Source organism: Oncorhynchus keta, unplaced genomic scaffold, assembly GCF_023373465.1.
Source record: "Oncorhynchus keta strain PuntledgeMale-10-30-2019 unplaced genomic scaffold, Oket_V2 Un_contig_7302_pilon_pilon, whole genome shotgun sequence".
Classification (NCBI taxonomy): domain Eukaryota; kingdom Metazoa; phylum Chordata; class Actinopteri; order Salmoniformes; family Salmonidae; genus Oncorhynchus; species Oncorhynchus keta.
In genome coordinates, this window is record NW_026289377.1 from 42,231 (window position 1) to 54,332 (window position 12,102).

Sequence of the window (12,102 nt, forward strand, 5' to 3'; positions counted from 1 at the left end):
ACCAGCTAAGAGGATACTACAGTTAGAGATCCATAACAACACCAGCTAAGAGGATACTACAGACAGAGAAATCCATAACAACACCAGCTAAGAGGATACTACAGTTAGAGATCTATAACAACACCAGCTAAGAGGATACTACAGACAGAGATCCATAACAACACCAGCTAAGAGGATACTACAGTTAGAGATCCATAACAACACCAGCTAAGAGGATACTACAGACAGAGAGATCCATAACAACACCAGCTAAGAGGATACTACAGTTAGAGATCTATAACAACACCAGCTAAGAGGATACTACAGACAGAGATCCATAACAACACCAGCTAAGAGGATACTACAGTTACAGATCCATAACAACACCAGCTAAGAGGATACTACAGTTAGAGATCCATAACAACACCAGCTAAGAGGATACTACAGTTAGAGATCCATAACAACACCAGCTAAGAGGATACTACAGTTAGAGATCCATAACAACACCAGCTAAGAGGATACTACAGACAGAGAGATCCATAACAACACCAGCTAAGAGGATACTACAGTTAGAGATCTATAACAACACCAGCTAAGAGGATACTACAGACAGAGATCCATAACAACACCAGCTAAGAGGATACTACAGTTAGAGATCTATAACAACACCAGCTAAGAGGATACTACAGTTAGAGATCCATAACAACACCAGCTAAGAGGATACTACAGTTAGAGATCCATAACAACACCAGCTAAGAGGATACTACAGACAGAGAGATCCATAACAACACCAGCTAAGAGGATACTACAGTTAGAGATCTATAACAACACCAGCTAAGAGGATACTACAGACAGAGATCCATAACAACACCAGCTAAGAGGATACTACAGTTACAGATCCATAACAACACCAGCTAAGAGGATACTACAGTTAGAGATCCATAACAACACCAGCTAAGAGGATACTACAGTTAGAGATCTATAACAACACCAGCTAAGAGGATACTACAGTTAGAGATCTATAACAACACCAGCTAAGAGGATACTACAGACAGAGATCCATAACAACACCAGCTAAGAGGATACTACAGTTACAGATCCATAACAACACCAGCTAAGAGGATACTACAGTTAGAGATCCATAACAACACCAGCTAAGAGGATACTACAGTTAGAGATCTATAACAACACCAGCTAAGAGGATACTACAGTTAGAGATCTATAACAACACCAGCTAAGAGGATACTACAGTTAGAGATCTATAACAACACCAGCTAAGAGGATACTACAGTTAGAGATCCATAACAACACCAGCTAAGAGGATACTACAGTTAGAGATCCATAACAACACCAGCTAAGAGGATACTACAGTTAGAGATCTATAACAACACCAGCTAAGAGGATACTACAGACAGAGATCCATAACAACACCAGCTAAGAGGATACTACAGTTAGAGATCCATAACAACACCAGCTAAGAGGATACTACAGACAGAGAGATCCATAACAACACCAGCTAAGAGGATACTACAGACAGAGAGATCCATAACAACACCAGCTAAGAGGATACTACAGACAGAGATCCATAACAACACCAGCTAAGAGGATACTACAGTTAGAGATCCATAACAACACCAGCTAAGAGGATACTACAGACAGAGAGATCCATAACAACACCAGCTAAGATGATACTACAGACAGAGAGATCCATAACAACACCAGCTAAGAGGATACTACAGACAGAGAGATCCATAACAACACCAGCTAAGAGGATACTACAGACAGAGATCCATAACAACACCAGCTAAGAGGATACTACAGACAGAGAGATCCAAAACAACACCAGCTAAGAGGATACTACAGTTAGAGATCCATAACAACACCAGCTAAGAGGCTACTACAGTTAGAGATCCATAACAACACCAGCTAAGAGGATACTACAGTTAGAGATCCATAACAACACCAGTTAAGAGGATACTACAGACAGAGAGATCCATAACAACACCAGCTAAGAGGATACTACAGACAGAGAGATCCATAACAACACCAGCTAAGAGGATACTACAGTTAGAGATCCATAACAACACCAGTTAAGAGGATACTACAGACAGAGAGATCCATAACAACACCAGCTAAGAGGATACTACAGACAGAGAGATCCATAACAACACCAGCTAAGAGGATACTACAGACAGAGAGATCTATAACAACACCAGCTAAGAGGATACTACAGACAGAGAGATCCATAACAACACCAGCTAAGAGGATACTACAGACAGAGAGATCTATAACAACACCAGCTAAGAGGATACTACAGACAGAGAGATCCATAACAACACCAGTTAAGAGGATACTACAGACAGAGAGATCCATAACAACACCAGCTAAGAGGATACTACAGTTAGAGATCCATAACAACACCAGCTAAGAGGATACTACAGACAGAGAAATCCATAACAACACCAGTTAAGAGGATACTACAGACAGAGAGATCCATAACAACACCAGCTAAGAGGCTACTACAGACAGAGAGATCCATAACAACACCAGCTAAGAGGCTACTACAGACAGAGAGATCCATAACAACACCAGCTAAGAGGATACTACAGACAGAGAGATCCATAACAACACCAGCTAAGAGGATACTACAGACAGAGAAATCCATAACAACACCAGCTAAGAGGATACTACAGTTAGAGATCCATAACAACACCAGCTAAGAGGATACTACAGACAGAGAAATCCATAACAACACCAGTTAAGAGGATACTACAGACAGAGAGATCCATAACAACACCAGCTAAGAGGCTACTACAGACAGAGAGATCCATAACAACACCAGCTAAGAGGATACTACAGACAGAGAGATCCATAACAACACCAGCTAAGAGGATACTACAGACAGAGAGATCCATAACAACACCAGCTAAGAGGATACTACAGACAGAGATCCATAACAACACCAGCTAAGAGGATACTACAGTTAGAGATCCATAACAACACCAGCTAAGAGGATACTACAGACAGAGAGATCCATAACAACACCAGCTAAGAGGATACTACAGACAGAGAAATCCATAACAACACCAGCTAAGAGGATACTACAGACAGAGAGATCTATAACAACACCAGCTAAGAGGATACTACAGTTAGAGATCCATAACAACACCAGCTAAGAGGATACTACAGACAGAGAGATCCATAACAACACCAGCTAAGAGGATACTACAGACAGAGAGATCCATAACAACACCAGCTAAGAGGATACTACAGACAGAGATCCATAACAACACCAGCTAAGAGGATACTACAGTTAGAGATCCATAACAACACCAGCTAAGAGGATACTACAGACAGAGAGATCCATAACAACACCAGCTAAGAGGATACTACAGACAGAGAAATCCATAACAACACCAGCTAAGAGGATACTACAGACAGAGAGATCTATAACAACACCAGCTAAGAGGATACTACAGACAGAGAGATCCATAACAACACCAGCTAAGAGGATACTACAGTTAGAGATCCATAACAACACCAGCTAAGAGGATACTACAGACAGAGAGATCCATAACAACACCAGCTAAGAGGATACTACAGACAGAGATCCATAACAACACCAGCTAAGAGGATACTACAGTTAGAGATCCATAACAACACCAGCTAAGAGGATACTACAGACAGAGAGATCCATAACAACACCAGCTAAGATGATACTACAGACAGAGAGATCCATAACAACACCAGCTAAGAGGATACTACAGACAGAGAGATCCATAACAACACCAGCTAAGAGGATACTACAGACAGAGAGATCTATAACAACACCAGCTAAGAGGATACTACAGTTAGAGATCCATAACAACACCAGCTAAGAGGATACTACAGTTAGAGATCCATAACAACACCAGCTAAGAGGATACTACAGTTAGAGATCCATAACAACACCAGCTAAGAGGATACTACAGTTAGAGATCCATAACAACACCAGCTAAGAGGATACTACAGTTAGAGATCCATAACAACACCAGCTAAGAGGATACTACAGTTAGAGATCCATAACAACACCAGCTAAGAGGATGCTACAGACAGAGAGATCCATATCAACACCAGCTAAGAGGATACTACAGACAGAGAGATCCAAAACAACACCAGCTAAGAGGATACTACAGACAGAGAGATCCATAACAACACCAGCTAAGAGGATACTACAGACAGAGAGATCTATAACAACACCAGCTAAGAGGATACTACAGACAGAGAGATCTATAACAACACCAGCTAAGAGGATACTACAGTTAGAGATCCATAACAACACCAGCTAAGAGGATACTACAGTTAGAGATCCATAACAACACCAGCTAAGAGGATACTACAGTTAGAGATCCATAACAACACCAGCTAAGAGGATACTACAGTTAGAGATCTATAACAACACCAGCTAAGAGGATACTACAGACAGAGAGATCTATAACAACACCAGCTAAGAGAATACTACAGTTAAAGATCCATAACAACACCAGCTAAGAGGATACTACAGTTAGAGATCCATAACAACACCAGCTAAGAGGATACTACAGACAGAGAGATCCATAACAACACCAGCTAAGAGGATACTACAGACAGAGAGATCCATAACAACACCAGCTAAGAGGATACTACAGACAGAGAGATCCATAACAACACCAGCTAAGAGGCTACTACAGACAGAGAGATCCATAACAACACCAGCTAAGAGGATACTACAGACAGAGAGATCCATAACAACACCAGCTAAGAGGATACTACAGACAGAGAGATCCATAACAACACCAGCTAAGAGGATACTACAGACAGAGATCCATAACAACACCAGCTAAGAGGATACTACAGTTAGAGATCCATAACAACACCAGCTAAGAGGATACTACAGACAGAGAGATCCATAACAACACCAGCTAAGAGGATACTACAGACAGAGAAATCCATAACAACACCAGCTAAGAGGATACTACAGACAGAGAGATCTATAACAACACCAGCTAAGAGGATACTACAGTTAGAGATCCATAACAACACCAGCTAAGAGGATACTACAGTTAGAGATCCATAACAACACCAGCTAAGAGGATACTACAGACAGAGAGATCCATAACAACACCAGCTAAGAGGATACTACAGACAGAGATCCATAACAACACCAGCTAAGAGGATACTACAGTTAGAGATCCATAACAACACCAGCTAAGAGGATACTACAGACAGAGAGATCCATAACAACACCAGCTAAGATGATACTACAGACAGAGATCCATAACAACACCAGCTAAGAGGATACTACAGACAGAGAGATCCATAACAACACCAGCTAAGAGGATACTACAGACAGAGAGATCTATAACAACACCAGCTAAGAGGATACTACAGTTAGAGATCCATAACAACACCAGCTAAGAGGATACTACAGTTAGAGATCCATAACAACACCAGCTAAGAGGATACTACAGTTAGAGATCCATAACAACACCAGCTAAGAGGATACTACAGTTAGAGATCCATAACAACACCAGCTAAGAGGATACTACAGTTAGAGATCCATAACAACACCAGCTAAGAGGATACTACAGTTAGAGATCCATAACAACACCAGCTAAGAGGATACTACAGACAGAGAGATCCATAACAACACCAGCTAAGAGGATACTACAGACAGAGAGATCCATAACAACACCAGCTAAGAGGATACTACAGACAGAGAGATCCATAACAACACCAGCTAAGAGGATACTACAGACAGAGAGATCTATAACAACACCAGCTAAGAGGATACTACAGACAGAGAGATCTATAACAACACCAGCTAAGAGGATACTACAGTTAGAGATCCATAACAACACCAGCTAAGAGGATACTACAGTTAGAGATCCATAACAACACCAGCTAAGAGGATACTACAGTTAGAGATCCATAACAACACCAGCTAAGAGGATACTACAGATAGAGATCCATAACAACACCAGCTAAGAGGATACTACAGACAGAGAGATCCATATCAACACCAGCTAAGAGGATACTACAGACAGAGAGATCCAAAACAACACCAGCTAAGAGGATACTACAGACAGAGAGATCCATAACAACACCAGCTAAGAGGATACTACAGACAGAGAGATCTATAACAACACCAGCTAAGAGGATACTACAGACAGAGAGATCTATAACAACACCAGCTAAGAGGATACTACAGTTAGAGATCCATAACAACACCAGCTAAGAGGATACTACAGTTAGAGATCCATAACAACACCAGCTAAGAGGATACTACAGTTAGAGATCCATAACAACACCAGCTAAGAGGATACTACAGTTAGAGATCCATAACAACACCAGCTAAGAGGATACTACAGACAGAGAGATCCATATCAACACCAGCTAAGAGGATACTACAGACAGAGAGATCCAAAACAACACCAGCTAAGAGGATACTACAGACAGAGAGATCCATAACAACACCAGCTAAGAGGATACTACAGACAGAGAGATCTATAACAACACCAGCTAAGAGGATACTACAGACAGAGAGATCTATAACAACACCAGCTAAGAGGATACTACAGTTAGAGATCCATAACAACACCAGCTAAGAGGATACTACAGTTAGAGATCCATAACAACACCAGCTAAGAGGATACTACAGTTAGAGATCCATAACAACACCAGCTAAGAGGATACTACAGTTAGAGATCTATAACAACACCAGCTAAGAGGATACTACAGACAGAGAGATCTATAACAACACCAGCTAAGAGAATACTACAGTTAAAGATCCATAACAACACCAGCTAAGAGGATACTACAGACAGAGAGATCCATAACAACACCAGCTAAGAGGATACTACAGACAGAGAGATCCATAACAACACCAGCTAAGAGGATACTACAGTTAGAGATCCATAACAACACCAGTTAAGAGGATACTACAGACAGAGAGATCCATAACAACACCAGCTAAGAGGATACTACAGACAGAGAGATCCATAACAACACCAGCTAAGAGGATACTACAGTTAGAGATCCATAACAACACCAGTTAAGAGGATACTACAGACAGAGAGATCCATAACAACACCAGCTAAGAGGATACTACAGACAGAGAGATCCATAACAACACCAGCTAAGAGGATACTACAGACAGAGAGATCTATAACAACACCAGCTAAGAGGATACTACAGACAGAGAGATCCATAACAACACCAGCTAAGAGGATACTACAGACAGAGAGATCCATAACAACACCAGCTAAGAGGATACTACAGACAGAGAGATCCATAACAACACCAGTTAAGAGGATACTACAGACAGAGAGATCCATAACAACACCAGCTAAGAGGATACTACAGTTAGAGATCCATAACAACACCAGCTAAGAGGATACTACAGACAGAGAAATCCATAACAACACCAGCTAAGAGGATACTACAGACAGAGAGATCCATAACAACACCAGCTAAGAGGCTACTACAGACAGAGAGATCCATAACAACACCAGCTAAGAGGATACTACAGACAGAGAGATCCATAACAACACCAGCTAAGAGGATACTACAGACAGAGAGATCCATAACAACACCAGCTAAGAGGATACTACAGACAGAGAGATCTATAACAACACCAGCTAAGAGGATACTACAGACAGAGAGATCCATAACAACACCAGCTAAGAGGATACTACAGACAGAGAGATCCATAACAACACCAGCTAAGAGGATACTACAGTTAGAGATCCATAACAACACCAGCTAAGAGGATACTACAGACAGAGAAATCCATAACAACACCAGTTAAGAGGATACTACAGACAGAGAGATCCATAACAACACCAGCTAAGAGGATACTACAGACAGAGAGATCCATAACAACACCAGCTAAGAGGCTACTACAGACAGAGAGATCCATAACAACACCAGCTAAGAGGATACTACAGACAGAGAGATCCATAACAACACCAGCTAAGAGGATACTACAGACAGAGAAATCCATAACAACACCAGCTAAGAGGATACTACAGTTAGAGATCCATAACAACACCAGCTAAGAGGATACTACAGACAGAGAAATCCATAACAACACCAGCTAAGAGGATACTACAGACAGAGAGATCCATAACAACACCAGCTAAGAGGCTACTACAGACAGAGAGATCCATAACAACACCAGCTAAGAGGATACTACAGACAGAGAGATCCATAACAACACCAGCTAAGAGGATACTACAGACAGAGAGATCCATAACAACACCAGCTAAGAGGATACTACAGACAGAGATCCATAACAACACCAGCTAAGAGGATACTACAGTTAGAGATCCATAACAACACCAGCTAAGAGGATACTACAGACAGAGAGATCCATAACAACACCAGCTAAGAGGATACTACAGACAGAGAAATCCATAACAACACCAGCTAAGAGGATACTACAGACAGAGAGATCTATAACAACACCAGCTAAGAGGATACTACAGTTAGAGATCCATAACAACACCAGCTAAGAGGATACTACAGACAGAGAGATCCATAACAACACCAGCTAAGAGGATACTACAGACAGAGAGATCCATAACAACACCAGCTAAGAGGATACTACAGACAGAGAGATCCATAACAACACCAGCTAAGAGGCTACTACAGACAGAGAGATCCATAACAACACCAGCTAAGAGGATACTACAGACAGAGAGATCCATAACAACACCAGCTAAGAGGATACTACAGACAGAGAGATCCATAACAACACCAGCTAAGAGGATACTACAGACAGAGATCCATAACAACACCAGCTAAGAGGATACTACAGTTAGAGATCCATAACAACACCAGCTAAGAGGATACTACAGACAGAGAGATCCATAACAACACCAGCTAAGAGGATACTACAGACAGAGAGATCCATAACAACACCAGCTAAGAGGATACTACAGACAGAGAGATCTATAACAACACCAGCTAAGAGGATACTACAGTTAGAGATCCATAACAACACCAGCTAAGAGGATACTACAGTTAGAGATCCATAACAACACCAGCTAAGAGGATACTACAGACAGAGAGATCCATAACAACACCAGCTAAGAGGATACTACAGACAGAGAGATCCATAACAACACCAGCTAAGAGGATACTACAGACAGAGAGATCTATAACAACACCAGCTAAGAGGATACTACAGTTAGAGATCCATAACAACACCAGCTAAGAGGATACTACAGACAGAGAGATCCATAACAACACCAGCTAAGAGGATACTACAGACAGAGAGATCCATAACAACACCAGCTAAGAGGATACTACAGACAGAGAGATCCATAACAACACCAGCTAAGAGGATACTACAGACAGAGAGATCCATAACAACACCAGCTAAGAGGATACTACAGACAGAGAGATCCATAACAACACCAGCTAAGAGGATACTACAGACAGAGAGATCCATAACAACACCAGCTAAGAGGATACTACAGACAGAGATCCATAACAACACCAGCTAAGAGGATACTACAGTTAGAGATCCATAACAACACCAGCTAAGAGGATACTACAGACAGAGAGATCCATAACAACACCAGCTAAGAGGATACTACAGACAGAGAAATCCATAACAACACCAGCTAAGAGGATACTACAGACAGAGAGATCTATAACAACACCAGCTAAGAGGATACTACAGTTAGAGATCCATAACAACACCAGCTAAGAGGATACTACAGACAGAGAGATCCATAACAACACCAGCTAAGAGGATACTACAGACAGAGAGATCCATAACAACACCAGCTAAGAGGATACTACAGACAGAGAAATCTATAACAACACCAGCTAAGAGGATACTACAGACAGAGAAATCTATAACAACACCAGCTAAGAGGATACTACAGACAGAGAGATCCATAACAACACCAGCTAAGAGGATACTACAGTTAGAGATCTATAACAACACCAGCTAAGAGGATACTACAGACAGAGAGATCCATAACAACACCAGCTAAGAGGATACTACAGACAGAGAGATCCATAACAACACCAGCTAAGAGGATACTACAGACAGAAGAGGCAGAGAGATCCATAACAACACTCATTGAGAGGAACAGGCCTGGGTTCAAATACTATTTGACATCATTACAAAGACTATAGCTGGGCTTGACTGAGCTCGCCTGATGCAATGGAACGAACGGAATAGTTCCAAAGTGTAAATCATTGGCAGTCCAGATAGGCTGAAGAAAACGTTAAACGTATTTGAAAAGTTCAAATGGTATCTGAACCCAGGTCTGGTTGATAAAAGGCTGGGTTGTTTTGCAGAGCCAACTAGCCTCTACATGGAAACATCTGGGTCTGTTACCTGAACGATGATGATGACTGGAATGCTATGCTAATGAATGCTAATGACGTTTGCTGGGGGGTTTTAATGATGTGGTGAAGGATGTGGTGAAGGACGTGGTGAAGGACGTGTGATTGTGGGGATCTTAATGATCTCAGTTGGTTAGCATGGTGCTTTTAGAGGCTGATTTGCCAGCTGGAGTAATGGGTTCGATTCCCACATGGGCCACATCTACTGAGTATGAAACACTATGTGTTAACTCTGGATAAAAGTGTCAGCTAAATAAATGTTGTTGATCCAGGGTGCTGATGGTCTGGATGTGTGGTTATATTTCAGATCGGGTCGTACTATGGGAGTGAGATCTCCCCGGTGGATATAGATGGTGACGGAGTAACAGACAACCTACTGGTGGCAGCTCCCATGTTCTTCAGTGGAGGCTGGGAGAAGGGCAAGGTGTACATCTACAGAGTGACTGAGCTGGTGGGTGGGCATGCACACACACACACGCACACGCACACACACACACACACGCACACACACACACACACACACACACACACACACACACACACACACACACACACACACGCACACACGCACTCACACACACACTCACAGATGTACGAATGCTCACACACACACGTCACACTCGTGTGCACACACATTCACTTACACACACTCCCCAGGTCCCGCTACCAAACACAATTAAAACCAGGTCAGCACAGAATACGAAACACCTCGACCAGATCACATAGAGACAAACTATCCCAGTGCATTGTATTTACATTACAACACATCAGACCAGACCTTCCAGAGTCTTGATGGGTTAGTTAACCCACTGGTACAACACAGTCTACCAGACGTTCCAGAGCCTTGATGGGTTAGTTAACCCACTGGTACAACACAGTCTACCAGACCTTCCAGAGCCTTGATGGGTTAGTTAACCCACTGGTACAACACAGTCTACCAGACCTTCCAGAGCCTTGATGGGTTAGTTAACCCACTGGTACAACACAGTCTACCAGACCTTCCAGAGTCTTGATGGGTTAGTTAACCCACTGGTACAACACAGTCTACCAGAGTTCCAGAGCCAGTTAACCCACTGGTATAACACAGTCTACAGATGTTCCAGAGCCTTGATGGGTTAGTTAACCCACTGGTACAACACAGTCTACTAGACGTTCCAGAGCCTTGATGGGTTAGTTAACCCACTTACAACACATCAGACCAGACCTTCCAGAGTCTTGATGGGTTAGTTAACCCACTGGTACAACAAAGTCAGACCATTCCAGAGCCTTGATGGGTTAGTTAACCCACTGGTACAACACAGTCTACCAGACGTTCCAGAGCCTTGATGGGTTAGTTAACCCACTGGTACAACACAGTCTACCAGACGTTCCAGAGCCTTGATGGGTTAGTTAACCCACTGGTACAACACAGTCTACCAGACCTTCCAGAGTCTTGATGGGTTAGTTAACCCACTGGTACAACACAGTCTACCAGACCTTCCAGAGCCTTGATGGGTTAGTTAACCCACTGGTACAACACAGTCTACCAGACCTTCCAGAGCCTTGATGGGTTAGTTAACCCACTGGTTCCAGAGCCTTTGGGTTAGTTAACCCACTGGTACAACACAGTCTACCAGACCTTCCAGAGCCTTGATGGGTTAGTTAACCCACTGGTACAACACAGTCTACCAGACCTTCCAGAGCCTTGATGGGTTAGTTAACCCACTGGTACAACACAGTCTACCAGACCTTCCAGAG

General features: G+C 42.3%; 1 protein-coding gene across 1 annotated transcript in view; it reads left to right on the forward strand.

Moving 5' to 3' along the window:
- The window catches only part of LOC118382543 (integrin alpha-11-like), a 63,439-nt gene that overhangs the window by 28,216 nt on the left and 23,121 nt on the right, over positions 1 to 12,102 (forward strand). Inside the window, exon 11 of the mRNA XM_052511680.1 lies at positions 10,673 to 10,816. Within this exon, the coding sequence (XP_052367640.1) occupies positions 10,673 to 10,816 (144 nt within the window). The remainder of the gene's footprint in view (positions 1 to 10,672; positions 10,817 to 12,102) is intronic.